General features: G+C 38.0%; 3 protein-coding genes across 3 annotated transcripts; 2 read left to right on the top strand and 1 right to left on the bottom strand.

Annotated features, from left to right (window-relative positions):
• Positions 1 to 6,252: 6,252 nt before the first annotated feature.
• On the top strand, positions 6,253 to 14,693 carry LOC112165108 (protein TIC 100). Its single transcript, XM_024301526.2, has 11 exons — positions 6,253 to 6,994; positions 7,097 to 7,168; positions 7,840 to 7,929; positions 8,040 to 8,213; positions 8,849 to 8,939; positions 9,996 to 10,058; positions 10,162 to 10,228; positions 10,851 to 10,954; positions 11,069 to 11,195; positions 11,555 to 12,288; positions 13,896 to 14,693. Exons 1-11 carry the CDS (start codon positions 6,369 to 6,371, stop codon positions 14,325 to 14,327), a joined length of 2,580 nt encoding a protein of 859 aa, XP_024157294.1. The 5' UTR covers positions 6,253 to 6,368; the 3' UTR covers positions 14,328 to 14,693.
• Positions 14,694 to 16,402: 1,709 nt separating this feature from the next.
• Positions 16,403 to 20,495, top strand: LOC112163738. Its single transcript, XM_024300011.1, has 3 exons — positions 16,403 to 17,176; positions 17,228 to 18,094; positions 18,396 to 20,495. The coding sequence occupies exons 1-3, from the start codon at positions 16,403 to 16,405 to the stop codon at positions 20,493 to 20,495; spliced, it is 3,741 nt and encodes a 1,246-aa protein (XP_024155779.1).
• A 1,734-nt stretch (positions 20,496 to 22,229) lies between these two features.
• On the bottom strand, positions 22,230 to 23,088 carry LOC112167370 (putative phytosulfokines 6). The gene is made up of 3 exons (XM_024304383.2): positions 22,815 to 23,088; positions 22,649 to 22,725; positions 22,230 to 22,562 (listed from the first exon to the last, which is right to left on the bottom strand). The coding sequence occupies exons 1-3, from the start codon at positions 22,909 to 22,911 to the stop codon at positions 22,455 to 22,457; spliced, it is 282 nt and encodes a 93-aa protein (XP_024160151.1). The 5' UTR covers positions 22,912 to 23,088; the 3' UTR covers positions 22,230 to 22,454.
• Between the last annotated feature and the right edge of the window lie 412 nt (positions 23,089 to 23,500).

Here is a 23,500-nt window from a genome sequence, read left to right as displayed (position 1 = left end):
TCCTGCAGGGCCACTTCGGATTCCAGGGTGGAATCCGGGGCGGGCCTTATCAGTGGTGGTGTTGGACTCTCAAAATGGCAGATCTAGAGAAGATTTCTAGAGAGAAGGAGGAGCCTCTCTCTCTAGAAATATTCTCACGTGCTCTTTTTCATGGCTTAGCATAGATCATTATGCCTTGCCAGGCTTGAACCAAACCATTACTATCAAGCTTAAGTTTAAGCATATGTGATGATAGAAAAAACATGTACGTACGTTTTAACGAACTAAATATAGATGCAGGAATACATTTTGACTCCGTAACCATACGGCTTTTAAAAGAACGTTTGCTAATGGAAGCATACATATGGTTAACGTCAGAGAATTAAATTTCGTTTTGCCAAGTGAACACCTTGGTTTTGTTACAAGTATTTTGTCGATAACTTTGTGTAGGAGCGGCTAAGGACTCACTAAACCCCACATACCTCATTCATATATATTTCTTCAATAACACATACGTACCTCATGCACTTACTACCAGTTTAATTTCTTTTTGAGATCTACACGTTTAACATGTTCTTGGTATGCTTGTGCTACGAAATAATAAAGACCAATCAACCACACCGAAATCTTCATGCTATATGTACGTACGACCAACTTCATGATATGATTATATTGTATATACTTGTGATGTCATATAGTACTACTCTTGCAAATACGTACTAAAACAATATGAGATTGAAAAGCACATCAATCTTATTTGCTGACCGATCTAGGTTTCTCTTGATGCATAAATAAGGACATGATGATTAATTTTCAAAGCATTGGCATGGGTACATCAAAAGCTGATGCATCTTAGCTTAGGGAAAGATCACAATTTTCTGTGGAGCTTTTTGAGGATTAATAGAAGTCAGGACAAGCAAATAAGCAGAGTTTTTTTTTTTTCAAAGGAGAAGTTTTAAAAAATAAACAATTTTAGGCATTTAAGGCCCATTGTGTTGAGAAGTGAAGATTTAAGGCCCGTTGAAGTGAACAACGCCCTAGCTTTAGTCCCAGTGGTAATTGAACCAGCTCCTACAAAGAGAGGCCGATCTACATCACCCTACACGTCCCAAAAAAAGCTGAAAATTCAGTTTGGTGAAAGTGTCGACACTGCATCCAGTTCATCTGTGCTATCAAAGAAGCTAAAAGTTCCGGAATTTCATACTAAATTCTCTGCTAAATCTTTGGGATTGATTGAATCTCCAGGAGGTGTTCTAGTACCTAAGGAAGATCTACACCCAAAGGAAGCCCTACCACTGGTCAAGGTGGAACAGAAGAAGAAGAAAGGAAGACCTTTTGGGGTCGAAAAACAAAAATCCGTCCAAGACAAAAAAAAGGTTTTTGCTGAAGAAGTGCTTAGTGTGATTTGCCCTAGTAAGCCTCCTAGCCCTAGTGTTAAGGGCAAGGAGAAAATTTAGTTTATTTTCTTTTGAACTTTGCATATTTACTTGTCTTTGGTAACATAGTTTATAGGCTTTATTAAATAAGTGAGCATGAGTACCATCAAATGATTGGACCTAATCTATGTATCGCTGTGGTTTACCACAAATTCTTTATCTACCCATAGATGGTAGAGGGAGGATATGTAATGGTCTTTTCTGGCCTGAGTTTAATATATCGACATGATATTCTTAAAAAAAAAAAAATCTTATTTTCTAAAAAGTCGAAAAATGACCATTTAATAGAGTATAAAGTCTTGGTTTTTATTTATTTGTTTGAATCAAACATAACGATTGTCATTCAACTCAAGCCAGAATGACACAACTACATACCTTCCACTGCCAACACAACGGGCAAGTAAGAAAAGTGGCATGCTAGCATCTCTCACTATTACCTCCAATTCTCACTTATTAAAAGTGAGCCTATGAACTAAGAAACATAAGCAAATAGGCACAACAGAAACACAAAAGTGCATAGTTCCCTACAAAAATATGGAATGGGAAAGCAAAGAAAAACTAAGCTAATTAGAAGGGCAACAACCCAATGGTCTAAAAGAACATCCTAGCCTAAAGCCTAAACAGATGGCTTGGTCCACCTCAACCAAGCGTTGCCTCCCTGTGTAGTTGTGAATGCACGCCGCAACCTCCCTCATCCCACAAACCAGTGCCTCACGTCACACATAAACCAATGCCAACGAGTCGCCGCCAGGAAACAGTTCCAAACGCAGCCACGGCCGCAATCCTCCACAGATCAACCGCAAGACCGAGTCTTGCAACACCATCATGTTCAGCCGTCATGCCAAGACTGTCTCAAAACCCACGGAGCATGCTCTATATGCATCACCCATCCGGCAGCGACACCACAAAGTCAGTGTGACCAAGGTCGGTGCCGGAGTCAGGCTACCGTCGGACGAGCGTTGATAGACTGAGGAGGAGTGGCAGTATGAGGATAGGAAGCTAGGGTTCTCTCCCTTTTCTTATTAGACTTGGTTACTCTTATAATAAGCTAAACTACCTCACCTTCCTAGTATTCTTCTTCCCCAGTATATCAAGATCGGGAGGACCTTGTTCCTCGAATTTTCTTTTCCTTTTTTGTCATTCTTGTTCCTCGAATTTCATATGTTTCCAGATCTAAGATCAGTCAAGCCCACAGCAGGTGATCTCTCTCTACCTTAAATCTCCATGAAGATTTGTATGGCTGCGATTGTAAAGTGCAAATCAATTACCTAGGCAAGTATGGGTGCTCACACATGGGTTTTTCACCCCCCATTCTCCATCGTTCTTGTCCTTGTTCTTGTTTTACTGTTTGGTTCTCCGTTCCATCTCGACAGCCATGGTTCTTTCTTGAGATGTGTCTCTATATATGGTGGAGGGAATGATGTTGTTTTGAAGGATCTTCTGCCCTTGGATGTTGGGTTTCATATGGTCCATGCTTTGAGATTCAGTTGGCATCGAACAATTAGTATAGTAATCCATGCTTTTCTACTTATGGTATATTGACGGCTTCTTGCTGTTGACGACACGGGGTGCACTACAATAGCTAGGGTTTTTGTATTGTATTGGGCCTATGTTTTAGCATTCAGTTTTTTTTAATTTTTTTTTCTTTAATCTGGCTCTTTATTTGAGCACAGGAGGAAATTAAGTTTCCTTTTTATTATTAGTTCATTTGGGGTTGTCCATCAGACTTATATTGTGGTTTTATTTTCAGCCCTTTAGACTTATTTTGAGGCGGCTTAAATAATTCCCCATTACCAAAAAAATAAATATAAACCGTCATGAGATTCAAATCCTATCCATTTTCTTCTTTATCTTATTTTTTGCCTTTCCCTCCTTTTCATCCCTTCTCATACATCGTCTTATGAGCAACATATATAGGATGAGTGTCGTATCAAAGCCTTAGATCCCAACAGTCCAGAACCATATATGCCTTAACATCCCCAATAATGATTCTCTAACTTTAATATCGTATAGGTTTTTTTTGAACAACAAAGACAGACAAAAAATATGAAAAGTTCATGATAATCATCACTCATTCGTTTATTTATAGATCAAATTCTACCATCTCTTAGTTTATTTTCTTCTTCCATCAGATATAATTTCCCTCATTAATTGAAAATATGAAACCCACAGTAAAGAACATCAGAAACTATATATCTTACCTTAACCGGTGGCTAACCCTGAACATGAAATCTTGGAAAACTATCAAACTCTAATTCCCGAAGATAAATCAATAAAAACTATCAAACCCTAAATCTTGAACATGAACTCATACAATATAGCAGAAATATCCCCAAATCTAGGACCTCTAACACAAAATCAACATAAACTGGAGACCCTATATAATAATCCAAAATCTATATATTGATCAGCTAATCTCAGTGATTTTGAATTTTTCCTTCTGTAGAATCAAGAAAATTGTTGGCACATCATATATAAGACCTTTTATTTGTCAAAAAGAAGAAGAACACCTCACGTGAGAATTAAGAAATGAGACCAGGGAAATTTAGGTCCTGTTTGAGATTGTTTGCTTTTTAAAAAAAATCAGCGTTTGTTCAAAATTTTAGATTTTATTGTGTTTGGTAAATAAATAAAAAACAGATTTAATTGAAAGTGAAACTGGTAGCAGATTTTAGGAGCAACCCAGAGGTTGCTTTTAGAAGCTGTTGTGGATCGAAACACGCTCTGCAATTGTTTTATGTACTGATAGCACTTTTAAAAATATTATTTATCAAACACGAAACTGTTTTAATAAAATTCTCACAACACAGTAGCAATAGTTTTTTTATTTAGGAAAATGCTTAAGACACCAAATATTTATACCAAAATTGATTACCAAATGATGTGGCATACACCACCTCATCAATATCATTCTAAAAATTCAATGACATGGATTTATTTATTTTAAATTTCAAAACACAATGTTTTTGAGAAAATATTATTTTTGTAAATATCAAAACCCTAATGTTTTACAAAAATCAAAACAATTCCAAATCATGTACTGTAACAGAGAAATTGTGATGGAGGTATCCTAGTTTTCGTCTCAGGGGTTGACACTTTCGTTTTTCCTTGGGGAGAAGCAACAATTATCTCTCTTGAAGAATTTGTAGTTCTTGGTTGATGTTCAGCTCTTAGAAAACTTGCAATAAGTTGGCTTATTAATGAACTTTGGAGGAAACAGAGGAAGAGATAGAGAAGAAGAGGACAGAGATGTGACTTACAACCAAGGTGAAGAAAGCTTGGCATCTAAATAGGTGAAGCATTTCATGGAGAAAAATATAGCATTCTTTTTAGCACTCCTCAATGGCACCAGAAATGGGATCTTGAACACTATTCAACAATTGGGATCAGCAAACAATCAGAGATCAGTTAAACCAGATCGAAGGATGACAACTCTGTGAGTCTCGATGTCCCTAAGAAAGGAACCTGGTAGCACTTGTATTATATAAGTAAAGCATTACATTAGTGTCGGAGTACTGCTGCAACTTTCTTTACAACTCATTTGCCTGTCTCATGTAATTCCTCTTGCTCTATTGGTCTAGACTCAGTCTCACACATTTGAAAACCTTTTGATCTTTCACAAAAAACTCAATAGTAATTCATCCATGAAAATAACAAATAAACTTGCAGTATTTAGGAAAGAAGGTTGAGAGTTTAATTTCCATGTTGTTATTCTTAAATCATAATCTTATGAAGAGAAACAAAATCAAGACACTAATCATGGATCAATATGCTTGTTTCATAAAAACTCAAACATCAAAGATCCATTTATAATCTTTCATGCGGCTCTCATTATTATTCATTGCTTTTGTTCTAATATTTTGATCTAGACATCAAGGTTGCAGAGAGGCAGATCGCCAGAACAACAGCATCTATTTCTAATCTAGATTAATTTGGTATTTTTTTTAATTGTGATTTTTATCAATATAAAAGTTTTTTTTTAATTCCTAAAAAACAAGAAATTTATTTTATATCCAACAAGGAAATCCATGTCAACAGAAATTTCAAAAAAACTGATGATATGGCATGTGCCATGTCATTTGGTACAAAGTTTTGGGATCCCTAGCACTGTTTTTTTTATTTTTTCAAAAGTCACAGCAATCCCAAACTAGCCCTTAATAAGAGTAATCATAACATTTTACAAATGGTCATTTTTCAACTGTTTTAGAAAAGACGGTCAAAAGTCTTTTTTTTTAAAGGGGTCAAATGTCATTTTAAAAACCTAAAAATTGTCATTCTTCAAAATTTCCTTATATATTAAAATTTTAGAATTTTGGGTTAAAGAAAATTGGTGTATTAAAGAATTAGTATTTTGGGGTATTAAAATTCGAGTGATGTTGAAGGTGAAATAGATAAAATCAAGTAGTGTAGATAACTATTTGTCGCTCCAATTATGGGTAATTTGCTAAAGAGTTTACAAGTACTAATTTTTGAAGAATTAGGGTTACGCTCAAATCAGTGATTTGTATTTGGAGAGGGATAGAGTTTTGATGATGATGATGAGAGAGAGAGAGAGAGAGAGAGAGAGAGAGAGAGAGCTACATAAATTAACTAGTGTATTTTGTCCAATGTTAAACCGTTAGACCCGTTAGTGATTAATCTATCAAAAAACGCAGCCGTATCGACTTCGGGTATGGATTCGGCTCGAGAAGCCTCTCAGGCCAGGCCGAAATAAATTTAGCTACATGGGCCAATTATAATTGGGCCACCTGAGAAATAATTGCTAATTTTGAATTTTTTGTGAAAAAAAGAAGAAGAAAAAACCCTCTTTTTAGTTCAAAAAACCACAAACCCTCTCTCTGTCTCTTCCTCCGTTGCTATTGCCTATTACTACTTAGAAACCACCGGACTCACTCACTATCCTTATCTTCTTCTTCTTCTTCTTTGCTCTCTGTACTACTAAACCTGACCGCAATGCCAGACCAAGACTCCCCAAACCCCACTGAATCCCAGCTCACCGCCCAAGAGCCCGACCCGGACGGCCTCTCCTCCTCCGACTCCGAGCCCGACTACGATTCCGACGAGTCCTCCGTCTACGAAGGCGAGGGCGGTAACGGTGAAGTCGACGAAGCGCTCAATTTACTCCGGCCCGGCGAGGACATACCGGAGGACGAGAACACTCCCGATGTGAATGTGAAGCTGTTCAATCAGGTGTTACAGGGGAAGAGAGTGAGGAGGAGGCAGGAGGAGGAGGACAGGGGGTATGTGTTTTACGAGGACCTGTTTGATTTCCCGGAGGACCCAGAGAAATGGCGGGAGGAGGACTTGAAGGAGCTCTGGGGTGATGCGCCCTTGGATATGACCAAACCCGGTTGGGACCCGGTTTGGGCTGATGAGGAGGAGTGGGAGATTGTTAAGGATGAGATTAAGGCCGGCAATGACCCGCCCATTGCTCCCTTTTATGTTCCCTACCGGAAGCCTTATCCGGCCATACCTGAAGATCATTATGACATTTCCAATCCCAAGGCTGTGATTGAAGAGTTGGATAGGATTGAGGAGTTTCTCAGATGGGTCAGCTATGTTTTCCCTGACGGCAGCTCGTATGTATTTACTGCTCAGAGTTATTAGTAGTTCTGGCATTTTTGTTTGCTTTAACTTGTCATGCTACTTATAGACTTGACCTGTGGAATTTTGTTTTTAAGGTATGAGGGCACCGTGTGGGATGACTTGGCTCATGGCAAAGGAGTCTACGTTGCTGAGCAGGGACTCGTCAGGTTGGTCTACATTTGACGAAATGTAGTTGATGACATTCACTTATTTGTTGATGCCTAATCGTAACATTTGAGCCTTATTATGACTTGATAATGGTTAGAAAGAATTATGGAAGTCAGAAACCAAGGGAAAGAAAGACACATTAAACCGCTGTATCTTTTCTGTTTAGGGGTGATGAGATGAATCCAGATTAAGTTATTGATGCACAATTTGATGAACCAGTTGTTACACTAGCCTAGTAGTCCTGGCTTATTGGCATTGCTGGTTAAAGGTGCGGTGGACTATGGGTTGCTCATAGTTTCAGAATTTACCAAGTCAAAACAAGCAACCTAGATTTCACAAATTTTGTGCAGGACCTATAGTCAACTCTATCCTGGTCCTTTGTGTGTGCTAGGGCTCAAGTTAAATACCTTACCAAGAAAATATGTGCCAAACCTATGGTGTCAAGAAGCAGTGAGTCATGTAGTTTGTATGGCTGTATGAAATATTCAGATTGATTGTAATACTGGATTGGATGTTGTCACTTTGTCTTATACATTATTAAGTATAGCTGTAATATATACATCCCCAACCCTGCCCCATGTGAAGGGTTGTTCTCTCAACTGATAATTTACAGCTTGACTTTCATCTTTACTGTGGTTTATGTGATAAGTGGTTCATTTCCTTTCCATAGGTATGAAGGTGAATGGCTTCAAAACAACATGGAGGGTCATGGGGTTGTTGAAGTTGACATACCTGACATAGAGCCTATTCCAGGTTCCAAGTAAGTTTATAATTCCTGTATGAATACTATACCATCACTTAACAGTTAGAACCTCAAGATTCTGTCCATGTCATATAAACTGGTTGAGTAACTTGGTACCCTCTTTCAAGGCTTGAAGCACAGATGCGTGCTGAAGGGCACATAATATCAAGAGATTATATGACCCCGGAAGACAAAGAATGGTTGGAGATGGATATTCAAGACAGCATTGATCTAGCAGGGGGGCGGTCTGAAATTCCTTTTTATGAAAAAGATGAATGGATCAGACATTTTGGGAGGAAACCGTAAGTTTTATTTTTGAGTTGCTCTTGGTTCTATCTGTATCTCATTGGATGACTTTTAATTGTATTCTCTAAGAATATATTTTTTTTTTTGAAATGATCTCTAAGAATGTTCTTAAGATTGGAAGATATGGTTAGATTTTTAATATGGTATCTTAGTATTGCTATTTGTATGTATTGTCAAGTACCAAGGTAGTTGCTCAATAGGTTCAAGCTCCTTAAGTTGTGTCAATGTGAGTCAGAATATCAATTGTATTTCTTTGTGAGCTACAGACTTGGGTTCTTAATGTGATATTGTCAAGAATGTTGGAACAAGTGGGATTGTACATACCCATGACACCATGTGGATACTCATATATTTCTCGACATTCTCCAGCGGAGAGATGTAGATAGTGTGACATAGCCTGATGGTCTCGTGATCATGAATTCAGAAAAATATGTTTTCTTCTTTGTTGTTTTATTCAGGTAAAATAGTGAGGTTTCAGCATCTCTTCCCTCTTACCAACCACAAGAGGGAAAGGGCCCAAAGGGCTTGTAATTTGTAGTTTTGTATTTACAACTTATCTACGAGTCATCAACGTAAACTTTTTGCTGAAACTGGTTTTGCAATTTTATTTATGATCATCTTTCTATGTCAGCGAGAAAGGTCGATATCGCTATGCAGGTCAGTGGAAACATGCCAGAATGCATGGATGCGGAGTATATGAAGTCAACGAGCGTACCATATATGTAGGTGCACGAAGTACAAGTCATTTCTTTTCATAAATTCACTCTTGCATATATAGACATCTTATCTTACACTGACAAAAATCAATAATTTTTCTAGTAAGAATAGGGAAAGAGAGGTTTGTTACTGTAAATCATCAACTTAGAATGACCACTTTATGGGTAGTTTGACATGCAAAATATTCATAATATTTAAGGAAAAGTAGGTTGGGGAGGTACAAGATATGGCTTGTAGATTTAGAAGAATAGCTTTGGTACCAAAGCTGATGTATCAGTATGATTGTCAACTTTAATCTCAAAACTTCACCTTGGAATTGAAGTATTATACTCATCAATGTTGTCACCAGTGCACACTCTGTTCATCCTGTCATAGATCTTCTTTTCAGCACAGTTCTATGAAGTTTGTTGCTTTAATTTGTGAATCTTTGAGTAGTTTAACATATCTCAAAATTTCAATTACAATTTCTAATTTTAAGAAAAGATCCTATATATAGTTCTGTAAATTAAGATCACTGATATTCTACCGACATCAATATATTCATTCGTGTTTTCTGCTGCCACTAATTCTCATATAATGTACATAGCAATGATAAGCTAAGTCATAATCTATTGACGGATTTACATAAGGATCGAGTTACACCTCTTGGCTCAAAACTAGATCCCTGGTTTGCTACTTCAGACTATTTCTGACAAAAAAAAAAAGAAAAAAAAAAAAGCTGGGCATTCTCAATGTAGCCTTTATCAATAGAGGATGCATCAATGGAACTATATTTGCAGCATTGCCATGCAAGTGTGGTCCAGTGAAAACTGAAAAGAAACTAATAGAGGAATTCTCAATGTAGCCTCTATCAATAGAGGATGTATCAATGGAAATATATTTGCAGCATTGCCATGCAAGTGTGTTCCAGTGAAAACTGAAAAGAAACTAAAATACCCTATTGGGGTGGCTAATAAAAGCCGGCACTGAATCATGTCCTAATTTTGCCTCGTAGTATCTAATGACTTAGTACTATAATGTGGTTGGTCAAGTTAAGTACTTTATCTTGTCTTTGCGTACAGGGGAGGTTCTACTTTGGCGAGCTAGTGGAGGATGATACTGGTTGTGATGAGGATGTATCAGCGGTAAAGATATCTCTTCATTCTTTTCACTACACTTGGATGAAACTAAAAGAGAAAGGTTTACCATCTATGCACAGATATACTTAAGTTGTTGGTTGCTTTTCAGCTGCATGCGGGTATTGCAGAAGTGGCTGCTGCTAAGGCTCGGATGTTTGTGAACAAGCCTGATGGAAGTATGTTTTCTGTATGCTAGTAATAAGTTTCACATAAGGATTTTTAGGTTCAAATTGTTGTATTTTCTAAGCTGAAGAATTCAACTGAACTTCTAAAGTTGAAGTTCATGAACGGAGATAAAAAAAGTGGTGTGCAAAAACAGTTAGGAGTAGTCAGGAATGTGATCTGCATAATGGTTAGTATATTTTATTTGGATTCAGGTGCATGCATGATGCATAAAGTCATATCTAGAGATAATTGTTGAGAATATAATGGAATATACATATTATGTTTAATTAGGAGTTACCAATAGCATTTGTCCAGCATCCCATAAAATTTGCATACATTTGTTTCTCTGCTTGATTCTTTGGGTTCTTGTTCCATATTCTTTGTTATGCTCTGTCTGTTTGATTCTCTGGGTCCTTGGTCTCTCTTTGTTGTGTGATCCTCTGTCTCTCATCAAATTCAGCTTTAGTTGTTTTTGGACATTTATCAGTACAGGGAGTTTCAATTTGGATCACAAATTATTCAAAAATTCAATTCATGCAGATGTGGATTAGTTTCATATGACCCATTCACCTTTTGGATACTGTTTGACCCCTTCTTGGTTCATGATTATTGGAATTTTTGTTTCCTTTATAGTGGTTAGGGAAGAGAGGGGCCCGTATAGTGATCCTCAACATCCCTATTTCTATGAAGATGAAGATGTTTGGATGGCACCAGGCTTCATAAACCAATTCTATGAAGTAAGTTATAATAAACTATTTATGACTTTTGAATTTTTTTTACATGAAGAAATGAAGATGAACATTGGTTCAGTTAGTCAGAATTAAGACTGAATTCTTTTGTGTTTTTGGCAGGTCCCTGATTACTGGAAAACATATGTGCATGAGGTTGATGAGGAAAGGGAAATGTGGTTGAACTCCTTCTATAAAGCTCCACTGAGAATACCTATGCCTTCTGAGCTTGAATACTGGTGGTCAAAGGGTATTAATTTTGTAATCTATATCCCCCCTCCCCCTCTTGTGTTTTTACTATGTATCCAAGCATTTATTTTACTTTTCTTCTTTCCCCGTTTTTCCCAAAAAAATTCTAAGTGAGCTGCACCAATGTGTAATATCTAAAAACCTCCCCTCCCCTACATAAACCTTTTGTTGTTATCCTTTTAAAGTTTGGGAGCTGTCACCCTGGGTATGTAGGTTGGTTGCTTCTTGACCTAAATTTGTCCCCTTCTCTTTTGATCAGGTTTTTATGCTTTTTTGTCCAAATAACATATGCCCCATTTGTTCCTAAACCAAAAAGAACAGAATTACATGTCTTACTTATTGTTGAATTTGCTTGATCAGAGGAGACTCCAGAATTTATTGTTGTTAACAAGGAACCAGAGCCTGATCCTGAAGACCCATCAAAGCTTATATATACTGAAGATCCACTTATCCTTCACACACGAACTGGACGGTTAATCAACTATATCGAAGATGAAAAACATGGGGTTCGCCTATTTTGGCAGCCGCCTCTCAAAGATGGGGAAGAGGTGGACCCAGAAAAGGCGGAGCTCCTTCCGCTTGGTTATGACGAGTTCTATGGACAAAACATTGGTGACAAGAAACAAAACTTTTTGATGCGACTTATATCAGCAGTGGAAAATACGTGCAAGCCTGTTTTTGATAAACTAGAGAAATGGACTGAAGAGAAGAGGAAAGCAAGTGAGATGAAGATGAAATTGATTGAAAAAGAACTTGAACTGATAGAGGCTGAACTGTGCCTGGAAGAGGTAATTGAGGATATGGATGAGGAGTTGAAGATGAGAGAGAAAGAGGAGGAGAAGAATGTGGAAACGGTCTCGCCGGATGAAGAAGATACTTCTCCATTGGCTAACCAAGATGAGAAATCAATTGAAGAGGATGAAGAGGAAGAGGAAGAGGAAGATGAAGATGAAGATGATGCTGTGCCATCAAGTTTTGGGTCTGTAAGAGGAGATCAGGATGGTACCAAAAATGGCCAGAAGGGTAACAAACCTGGGCGATCTCCATTTTCCACATCCTCATTGGCATTCGCTTCAAGTAGCCTCGTCTCTGGGGTGAGTTTTAAACTTTTGATTTCAATCAATTTTTGTTCTTTCTTATATTATCATAATACAAGGCAGCAGTGTTGCAGAACAAAAAATAGCTTATGATATTATGACGTATATGCTATCCAATGCCTTGGATTAAAATGCCTAGGCAATCAAAACCATGAACTCTGTTTGGATGATTTTCCTTTCCTGCATTAGCAAGCAATTTAGCAGAGCAGTGCTCTTTAACTTTTGCTTTACAATCATAAGCTTGTAGATATATATAGACACAAACACACACGCCCTAGCAACTGTACCCATGCGTTTTTCGTGGGTGGTACTGTGAAGTTAGTGGATAATAGCCTTTTGGTTTCTATTTCTATTATAAACTTTTGCCCGTTTGAATAATGTTGACTTGTTCGATTATATTATGTTGTAAAGGTAATTTGGGTAAATCAAAATTTTGTAAAGCCTGTTACCCCGAAAGGGGGCCTGGCTTTATAGTATAGACAGCCATAGATAGATACATACATATATAGTCTATAAGCTTTGTATATAATCAGAATTATGTTAATTGGTGAAAAGCTAATGTTTGTTGAGTTGTCTGATTAATTACTGTACTGATTGATGATAACTGTTTTTCTCAACTGGTTTAAGTCAGTACTTTCGAAGGTTGATTTGAATTTATATCTTGTTAAGACAGTTATTTGCATTTATGGAATTCTTCACTTTATCATCCTTCTGTGTAAAACTGCCCCTTGAAAAAATCGCAATGGCTTACCATGACAAGAAGAATTTACATACAAGAGACAAATTACTGGTCCCTTGGTTACATGAATTAATTGGTCTGTATTAGGTGTCTACTTAGAGCATTACACTTACCAATAAAAAATGCACGGTTCAGCTTTCACTTCATCTGACTAGATGATGAGGAACTGGTATATCACTGTATTGTGAGCATATTATTATAGGAGTACACCTTTAAATTTCAACAAAAGAATGATTTTTTACGTTTAGTAGCTTAGCTTTATATGCCTCAAGTAGTTACTACTCATAGACATATAGTGGTGTTCACCCGGTCAGTTGCTGACCAAATAATTTATGCTCAATAACCCTTAGATTTATATCCAAGGGTGAAAAACAAAACACCTCAACTTAAAAATAATTCTCTCCGCCATTAGATTTACATCCAACGGTGATTGAGCATTATTTTCTTGGTCAGCAACTGACCAGGTGAACATTTTCGCACATACATAATTGCATTATTTTGAAGAATGATTTACATTGACATTACCTTTGTCTTTCCCTTTTTTGACTGAATATGTTGAATGTCAATGGCACACCCAGTGATGCCAACTGTCTTCTAGTTTGGATAGACTGATATTCATGGTGAAAAATTAGAAAAAACTGTCGACACATGTAAACATTTTAATGGACTGTTTTAGCCATACTTGAAGTAGTGTAGATGTTATAACCACCAGGGAGTAGTGAATATTCAAATTAAGTATTGAGCCATGTTTTCCACAATTATTATAAAGCTAACTTCTTTGTAGCCAAGAGTGAGAAAAGATAGTGTTAGCGGTCTGCGTTAATTCACTACTTGGTCCAGGATCTTATGTTTTCTGACTTTGCAGATTCCATCCAGGCTGCAACAGTCGTTTTTAGCATGGAAAAATAGTAAAGCAATACCAAAGACAGCTACTTCTTCATGCAATGAAGCCTCTTGTTGCAACTTGAAACAAGTTGATTCAGTGAGTTTCCCTCCGTTGGTTGTCCCAAAAGTAAACTTGAAAGCCCTAAAGCAAAGACACTTGAACTTCCAAGCCAAAATCTCCTCAAATAGGAGGCTATCTCAGTTGCGGCCTTCATCTCAAATAAGCTCACATCACTCAGCTTCTATGAACACCAGAATAAGCCCAGGAGAAATGAGATTGAAAAACAATAGTTGGCTGCATGCATCACCAGAGAGGGAGTCGGACAGTATATTGTCTTTGCACACACCATGGTATCATTTGGAGCCAAATGAAGAAACCATACGTGGTGAGCCACTTCCTCTCCTTTGTTAACATAATACTTGTAGTCTTGTACTCCAATTAAAAAAGGGTCAGTTTTGTAAGCGCGACATTCTTTTTTAGCCATATTGTTATATATACTCGAGCTCACCCCTCCAAGCCCTTAGAAAAGAGAGAGGTGGAAAGGAAGATGAAGATGGTTCGAGTTTGATTTTCATTATAGGTCTTATGAAGAGGCAAGAGGGTCTGTGTAGTGACATTCATTGTTATTTAATCTTTCAATCTTAGTTTTGTTGTATCTCAGTTCCCCAGCGGTTAATAAGCACATGGAGGATGGGAAGTGTAACTCTTACTTTTGGTACAATTTGCATTTTCAGCATCCTATTCATCAATTGAAGAATACCTTCTTAGGTCATGTTCCAGCTACAATTGTCATCTGTTTTCTTTCGTTCGCATAATTATGACTGGCAGAATAAAGGAAATTATGAAATCTATATGCTGAACATTCAACCATCTTGGAGTCGGATGTTGGGAGTACAAACTGGTTTTATAATGATCGGTTGACGACACACAAACCAATCCCCAATACCATTGGCGACTTAATAGAACATAGAAACCAATCCCTCGATATGACCAGGAGACTACTTGCAGAACGAAAGCAATATGTCTAATGGGCATAAAACTATGATCTATTTGGTGCAAATAATTAGTAGGTCATTAATAAATGTGGAAAAGGTTCCCAGTTTCGCTTATCCAACGATTCTCTTATCCTTTAAGGCTTCAACAACTGATAAACTAGGAAGCATTTTGCTACAAAAGACGTAATAAAAGAAGATATACAAAAACTTATGGAACAAAATAATTTTACAAACCAATATTTAGATACGGTAGGAACCCAATTAGATCGTATAGAAACCTTGGTTAGATCTGAGCCGGTTAAACCAAACCCAAAAGAAAAAAAATAAAGAGATAAATGAGCTTCAACCAGAAGAAATTTTTTCTTTAAAAAATGATAGTTAACTACTTGACGAAATTGAACACATTTGGTTCTTGTGCAATTGAAAGATTTTTAAACTCAAAATTTTCTACCATAATTGAAAGGATGATCCTATGCTCTAGCATCACCTCTCCCTTCTTCTCCCTCAATCCACCCATACATCGCCATGTTCTTCTAAAAGGGATTCTAGTGTAGGCGTCTCGGTTCACATTCTCAATGATGCACTCTTCCACAACTCCATTTGAAGTCAGTTGCATGACACGTTTACTTACTTGGAATGGAAAATAATCATGAATCAAAGACAAGTGGAATGGGAGAAGAAAGGAATCGGTATTGATTCCTAAACCCATCTCCCCCTTCGTAATCAAATTCCTGAATATTCAGGAATCGATTCCTGATAAAGAGGTGAGACCTACACCCATTCCAATTCCTTCTTGTGTTAGTAAACGCCAGAATTCTTTTACCAGGAATCATTCCGATTCCTTTATGTGTTAGTAAACACATAAATGTTTTTACTCTGTAATCATTCCCTCTCATTCCAAGTAAGTAAACGTGTCCGCAATGTCAATTTGATTGCCACTATATATCTGCTTATAGTGCTCGAAAAATCTCAGTGCTTGACCTCTGATACATGTGTATGATTTGATGTTGGAATATATGGTGGCTGGTTTTTTTTGACATTGTACTTACGTTCACAACTATATTTTTCTATTACGAAAAGAAACTATATTGTTCATTAATATTGACTCTGATCCGATCCGAAGGATTTTTTCCTCATGGCTACTTGTTTTCTTTCTTTTTCATTGCCAGCTAGTCCCAGACTTCTCTTTATAGCTCTCTATCTCTGATTCTCTGACTTCTATCTCTCTGAATATTAGTGATTATTAGGGGGCAAACATTTAGCGCAGGGGACAATTTAAACCCCTAGGTTGGAGCTAGATTGCCTTCCATGGGGATGTATAGTGCGTCCTAGTTCGTGTTTCAAAGTCAGAAACTCGCAGAAAAAGCTTTCATTAAAAAAAAAAAAAACCCTAGAGAGAGTCCTCCCTCTAGACCCTAGTAAACCCTAATCAATCCTAGTTGTTGGCGACTTTGGATCTACCCTTCAGAAGACAACCTCTGTCGCTGGAGCATGATACCCTTCAAGATTCTAGTTTGGAATTGTAGGGGTTTGAATAACACCGAAACTCAAAATGCCCTTGTCAGTCTGGTTCGCCAGCGGAACCTGGGCATTATTTTTCTCTCAGAAACCCTAGCTTCACCTGATCTTCTCTCTGATGTCCGGAGGAACTTAGGGTTCGATGGCGTCATCTGCTCCCCTTGTAGTGATGATTGCCGTGGTTTTGGCCTTTTCTGGCGCAATGAAGTTCCGGTACGCCTCCGCAATTACTCCACTAATCATATTGATGTGGAGGTTGGTGCTATCGGGTCAGTAGGAGCCTTTCGTTTTACGGGGGTGTATGGAGTAGCTATTGCTGCAGATCGTATGATTACTTGGAATCTCTTACGAACCCTAGCTGCTCAGGTTAATATGCCATGGATAGTTGCCGGAGATTTTAATGAAATTCTTTATCTTGATGACAAAACTGGAGGTCCTCCACGGAATGTAGTCCAAATGAATCGTTTTCGGCAAGCCTTAGTGGATTGTGAATTGATGGATATGGGGTTTGTTGGTTCTCGTTATACGTGGTCGAATCGTTTCACCAAAGAGAGACTTGATAGGGCTTGTCAGAATGTTCAATGGAGGACATTATACCCCTTTTCTCGAGTTATCACACTACCCTTGAGTCTATCTGATTATTGCCCTTTACTAGTCGAAGTGCTTCCAGAACCATTGCCCTTATCTCGGACCCTAAAGCAATTCCGTTTTGAAGAAATGTGGTTACAGCATACTGATTGCGTTAATGTAATTGAACAAGGCTAGATGACTCCAGTAACTGGTGATTTCATGGGTTAGGTTGGTAGAAAAATCAAGCAGACTGGTACTCTGTTGCAACGGTGGCATTCTGATGTTTTCCAGCAGCGACAAACTGAGATAAAGCTTATACAGGGGAAGTTGGATGATCTTATGAGGAAAGACTACGAGGTCAGTCATTTTGATGAGCAGAAGGCACTACAATTTCGTCTGAATGAGCTTTTATCACTTAATGAAACTTACTGGAGGCAACGATCTCGGATTCAATGGTTACGAGATGGTGACCGGAATACTTCCTTCTTTCATAGAAGGGCGTCTAATCGACGCTGCAGGAATCGAGTTAAGGGCTTGCTTAATGGTCAAGGACAATGGACCTCCCAACCTATTGAGTTGTCTGATATTTTAATCAACTACTATGAAACTATTTTCCATTCGGATACAGTTGATAGTATTGCTCTAGAGACCATTCTGGACTCCATGAAACCTAAAGTTACAGAGGAGATGAATAGAGATCTTGTAGCTTCTTATACTGATTCCGAAATTAGGAAGGCCTTATTCCAAATGCATCCGTCTAAATCCCCCGGACCTGATGGTATGTCTCCTTGCTTCTTTCAAAAATTCTGGAACGTGGTTGGTCATGATGTTTGCATGGCTGTTAGGGATATACTTCTTACAGGAAGGAATTCACTGGAATCAAATTTCACTCATTTGACACTCATTCCAAAAATTAAAGAGCCACAGTTACCTTCTGATCGACGACCTATTGCATTATGCAATGTGGTTTATAAGATTGCTTCTAAGGTCTTGGCCAACAGATTAAAGCGTATTCTTCCTCACATTGTTTCTCCATTGCAAAGCGCTTTTGTTCCCGGGAGGCTTATCTCAGATAATACCTTAGTGGCTACAGAGGTAGCACACACTTTATCAGGCTGATGGTTTCTTCTCCCTTAAGCTTGACATCTCCAAAGCCTATGACAAACTAGAATGGCAATATGTGGAAGCAGTGTTACTCAAACTTGGCTTCTGTCGACAATGGGTGGATGTTGTGCTAGCTACTATTAAATCTGTTAGCTACTCTGTCCTTATGAATGGCACCCCAACTGGTTTCATTGTTCCAACTAGAGGAATTTGACACGGGGACCCATTGTCTCCTTATCTCTTTATTTTGTGTGCTGAAGGGCTTTCTTTGCTTATCTCTTCCTCTATACAGAACGGAACTATCAAAGGACTCTTGATGTCGCCTACTGCCCCAGTACTTCATCACTTGTTATTTGCTGATGATAGTTTTCTTTTTGGAGAGGCTTCTGTTCGAGAGTGTCAAGCATTTAAGAATTTGCTTTCTATTTATGCTCAGGCTTCGGGGCAGATGATCAATCTACAAAATTCTAGTGTTGTCTTCAGTGGTAATGTTAGTAGGCAGGTTATTAATCAACTTTCCTCTATTCTTGGAGTGACCTGCGTTAAGGAGCATGGTCTGTATTTGGGATTGCCTATTCATCTAGGACGTAACAAGACAACTATTTTTTCTTACCTGAAAGAAAGACTTTCCAAGAAGTTAATCAGTTGGAGGTCTAAGATTCTCAGTGCAGGTGGTAAGGAGTTATTATTAAAAGTAGTGGCTCAAACTTTACCCAATTATGTCATGAACTGCTACTTATTACCTAAGTCTCTTTGTGATGATCTTAAGCAACTTTGTTCTCAATTTTTTTGGGGAAGTACAGATGGGAAAAGAAAGATTCATTGGAGATCTTGGGAAAGAATGTGTGTTCCTAAGGAGGCTGGTGGCTTGGGTTTTAAGCATCTGCATGCTCACAACCTTGCCATGTTAGCTAAGCAAGGTTGGCGACTTCTCTCGAATCTAGATTCACTTGTTGCACGGGTTTTTAAAGCTGTTTACCATCCATGGGGATCTTTTCTTGATGCTGACATGGGTGACAGACCTTCTTATTCATGGAGGAGCATTATGGAAGCTAGACCTGTGTTACAAGCTGGGTTATTTTGGAGGATTGGTAATGGAACCTCTATGAAGATCTGGGAGAATGCTTGGATACCTAATGTACCATCTCATTCCCTTGAGAAACCGAATGATACAGTTTTTGAAGTGGTCTCTGACTTGATTAATGCTCAGGATTGTACTTGGGACATCTCTGCTGTTCATGCATGTTTTCCTTCCGATATTGTTCCTCAGGTTTTGTCCATTCCATTAAGTCGGAGAGTGGGGGTGGATAAGATTGCTTGGAAACTTGATAAACGAGGTCTCTTTTCAGTTAAATCAGCCTATACCATTGCTCGTGATTTTTCTATTGGCAATGTTTTTGCCTCGTCTTCCAATGGTGATACTTATGCTCCACTTTGGAAAGCTTTGTGGAAAGCAAATGTCCCTAACAAAGTGGCTATTTTTGGATGGAGAGCAGCTCATAATCTTCTTCCTACTCGAACTGCATTAACATCCAAAGGTTATTCTGGTGATCTTAATTGTTGTGTTTGTTTAGAATCTGTGGAAACCCTTAAGCATTTATTTCGAGATTGTAGCATTGCTAAGGATATTTTGGGTGCTCCTCCTTTTTCCCTTCCTTCTTCTCCACTAACTTGGAAAGAGTGGTTGCTGGATCGAGCCTCCAATTTGTCTACTAGCTTGTTTGATAAGTTATTGGTTCTTTTATGGAGCTTTTGGAAGAACCGAAATGAGAAGCTTTGGAAAAATCGGTCTCAAACTAGTCCAGGGTTGGTGGCATCGTCTATGGCCTGGTATGAGGAGTATATGCAGGCTAATAAACCTTGTACCACTACCACATCAGTTCAACAGAAAGCCAGTAAACTTTGGCTAGCTCCCTCGGGTGAAAAAGTGAAATTGAATGTGGATGGTGCTTTTCTACCTAATTTGCAGTTTGGGGGTACAGGTGGTGTCCTTCATAACTCTCTTGGTCAATTCCTTGCTGCCTTCTCTAGTCGTGTGCAGTTTGTTAGTTCTCCATTACATGTTGAGCTTTTGGCTCTGAAGAAGGGATTGGAGTTACTGCAGGCCATGCATATTACGAATGCAGTAGTCGAAAGTGATTGCCTAATGGCGGTACAAGCTATTTATGCTTGGGATTGTGATCTGTCACCATTGAGAGCCTTAGTTGCTGATGTCCGAAGTCTCCTTCACTCTAGTACAGATTTCTCCATCACTTTTGCCCCTAGACATGCTAATGTTGTAGCTCATAGGTTGGCTGCTCTTAGTTTTGAGTCGGAGATACAATGTGAATGGTTTGTAACTGCTCCAGTTATCATACTGGATGCCCTCATGTACGATTTTAATCGTACCTAGTAATAAAACTTTCTTCTTCTTTCAAAAAATATAGTGCAGAATAAATAGCTAACTTTCACACATTTCAATGACAAGTAGAATAAATTTTGAAGGGTGGCTACTTTTGAGGTTTTTTAGAGCAGCATGTCTATGCTGGACAACCAGAAAGTCACTAACTTCCTGTGATATTGGCAGAAAATTCCATGCATGGTTCTTCTGAGTTTAATTATTAAAGCAAAAGGAAGAAGGCACTGGGGAGATGATCAATGTAGCAACTTTGGTAAATGGTGATGAATTAAAGAAGTTTAATATGTGATATCTTGACTTTCCTGTTGACATGCAATTTTGTACCATTGGCTGGGCACTGCTTTTTGATTAGATTCATATAAACTCGTACACAAATAGCAAATGCAATTCTCACTTGTTTAAAAGTATGCAATTCTCCTTTTCAAAAAAAAAAAGTATGCAATTCTCACTTGTTTAAAAGTAGCGTTAGATGTAAAAGCAAAAGCAAAAGAACCACTCAGACACCAACAGGTTAAAGTGCTCTGGACTTGTGCATCAATGAGAGTAAAGAAACATATGTGCTTCTTATAATTGTAATTCTGATGCTTATTATAATGACACATTTCCAACACATTGCCTCTACTTTGTCATATATGTTTCCATGGGGATTCCTTCTCTGTAGCAGCAACTTTGCCCATGCAGATGAGCTCTACATGCAAAAGCTAGCTGCACTTCCAATGAGTTTCTGTAATGGAATATGCTACTGATGAATGGTAAAAAAAAAAAAAAATACTATGAATGGAAACTTGGTAACAATGGTGATACTCAAGTGTGATTATACATTATGAGAGCCATGTCTGATCCACAAGCTAATAAGCAATGCATATTGATAGTCCATTCGATTTAGCCAATCGCAAGTTCCGAATCACCAAACGCATATAGGTTGACTTACAAAGATACAGAATTAGTCTCTATGATGCTCTTAACGTACTTATTTTTTATTACTAGATCACTCTTCAATTTGCCGATGGATGTAAGGTGAATGCAATGCCTAATCAAGCCACTTTCTCCAACAAGATGGAGGTCCAATATGGCAATATTTCAGGATGTGGGTGAGGAGGTCATCTTAGCATATGCTGTCTTTTCTCTGTTGGAATCTAATCTATTTGGCCGATGAATAATCATCATTTGTTCCCATATCTCTCTCCAAGACAGTGACATGTATCTTTTCATGATTTCAAATTATTCAAGTAATAAAATTTCATTGAAATTCTTTGAGCAGTTTATCTTTAATCTTTGGTCATTTCTGAGTCTCTGGTTTCTATTTAGTGAACTCATTTATAGGCAGATATTTTATTTTGGTCAACATAAATTACATTAAGTGCTACACGTGAGCTTTGGACTAGAAATGAAAATTTCTCTGACTTCCCAACTGTTTGATTGGGAGCTCCAGCTGCTGAAAGTCTGAAACTTAGTAAATATTGATCTGAAATATCTCTCTGAATTTACTGACCCTAACTTCCCTACTGTTTAATCAATGTTGTCGTATCCCATAATCACCTACCCATATTCTAAACAAGAGAAAGTATATAATATCAAGTACATATTTTAGTTATTAAAAATAAAGTTCCCTATAAATATCAGCCGCTGAGATCTGTTGGATATGCTGGCCGGTTTACTTGGTGCATAAAAGTATTTTCCATTCTCAACCTATATGGCTTTAATTTTACATGTAACTTCACAAAAATTATCAAGAACAGAAAATGATTATAGACCAAGGCTTTACTAAATTATCACAACAGAGAATAGGTACATGCAATATAGTTATTCATATCTGCACTTAGATTGTAACAGTTCCATTTTCGCAAAAGAAAGTCTACAATAACTCGATCTCCAAGATTGAAAGCTAGCTGGTTAAGAATTCCAAAAGAGAGCAGATTATATTGAATAATATGAAGCTAGTTAGCTTCAGCATCAAGGCTTATGGTGCTGGGTGTAGATGTAGTCCAAGTGAGCTTCTGCAATTACCCTTCTCTTTAAACAGTCTTCATCTCCATCAACACAGGCTTCCAGCCCCATTAGCTGCAATAAAATCCCACAGCAAAGAAGTATAAGATATAGTTCCAAAAGATGAAACAGATCATAAGAAGAATACAACTAAAACATACATTCATGAAGTCAGTGCCTTCCAACTCCGTAAGTGAATTCCCATCACTGGTTTCCTTGAGCTTTGCTTCCTCTTGTCCTGAAAAAGATGACAAGATCTAATTCATTAGTATAGCTAACAAGAATTAAGTAGTAGTGAGAAGAAGATGTCAAGACACAACTGGTAACCTTCTTTGTTCTGTAAAACCCTGGCTGATATTGTTGAGGAAGAAATGATGAACAAAATGCAAAGAACAATAGCTGTTGTTTGAAAGCTTTGCCTCATTTTTTCAACTCGGATAAGAGAACAGAGAGAGAGAGGGTCAGAGAGATGAGATGAGTTTAAAGAGTGATAAGTTGGGGGTTGTGGTGGAAGGAGAGGAAGCTAGGACATAAATACATGCAAAGAAAGCAGAAGTTTACTCATCTGTGAGTCACATGAAGGTCCCCTCCTCCACTCCAAATAAGGCAGTTCACGATTACCTCATAAGGTGGGGGCCCAACTTCCTCAGGATGCTCTTATTATTATTCTAGACTTTCCATGCCTGTGTGACACAACAGCAGCAGTAACAGCACCACTATACTTGAAATGAGAGAGAGCTTTGGTCATTGTCTGCCACTGTGGTCCAGAAGAGAAGAGTAGTCCTCTCCAGACTCCAAAAACTCCTAAAATCAGTGTTAAATTATAGTGAGGTTTTGACAGTGTTCCCAAGTCAACCTTTATATTTGGGACAATGATGACAGCTGCAGCCCATCATTTTTGTGGTGTTTGCTTAAACTATGGAGAGAGACATCATGCTAAAGCTTGGCAATATATTGCTCCTGCTCCCACATGAATATGCAATTGGTGTTTTAAGTGTCAACACCACCCACCA

The sequence above is a fragment of the Rosa chinensis genome, chromosome 5 (assembly GCF_002994745.2).
Source record: "Rosa chinensis cultivar Old Blush chromosome 5, RchiOBHm-V2, whole genome shotgun sequence".
In the NCBI taxonomy this organism is placed as follows: Eukaryota; Viridiplantae; Streptophyta; class Magnoliopsida; order Rosales; family Rosaceae; genus Rosa; species Rosa chinensis.
Note: the sequence above shows the minus strand (reverse complement) of the source record. Positions and strands in the feature narration are given on the sequence as shown.

Bases quoted from the DNA above. Each gene is read 5' to 3' on its own strand.
- LOC112163738 (XM_024300011.1), top strand. From the start codon at position 16,403: ATGATACCCTTCAAGATTCTAGTTTGGAATTGTAGGGGTTTGAATAAC. The intron at 17,177-17,227 runs GTAATTGAACAA...TTCATGGGTTAG, and splicing joins AGCATACTGATTGCGTTAAT to GTTGGTAGAAAAATCAAGCA. The intron at 18,095-18,395 runs GTAGCACACACT...TCCTCTATACAG, and splicing joins ATACCTTAGTGGCTACAGAG to AACGGAACTATCAAAGGACT.
- LOC112167370 (XM_024304383.2), bottom strand. From the start codon at position 22,911: ATGAGGCAAAGCTTTCAAACAACAGCTATTGTTCTTTGCATTTTGTTC. The intron at 22,726-22,814 runs GTTACCAGTTGT...CATCTTTTTCAG, and splicing joins GGTTTTACAGAACAAAGAAG to GACAAGAGGAAGCAAAGCTC. The intron at 22,563-22,648 runs GTATGTTTTAGT...ATTTTATTGCAG, and splicing joins AAGGCACTGACTTCATGAAT to CTAATGGGGCTGGAAGCCTG.
- LOC112165108 (XM_024301526.2), top strand. From the start codon at position 6,369: ATGCCAGACCAAGACTCCCCAAACCCCACTGAATCCCAGCTCACCGCC. The intron at 8,214-8,848 runs GTAAGTTTTATT...TTTCTATGTCAG, and splicing joins AGACATTTTGGGAGGAAACC to CGAGAAAGGTCGATATCGCT. The intron at 11,196-11,554 runs GTATTAATTTTG...TTGCTTGATCAG, and splicing joins TGAATACTGGTGGTCAAAGG to AGGAGACTCCAGAATTTATT.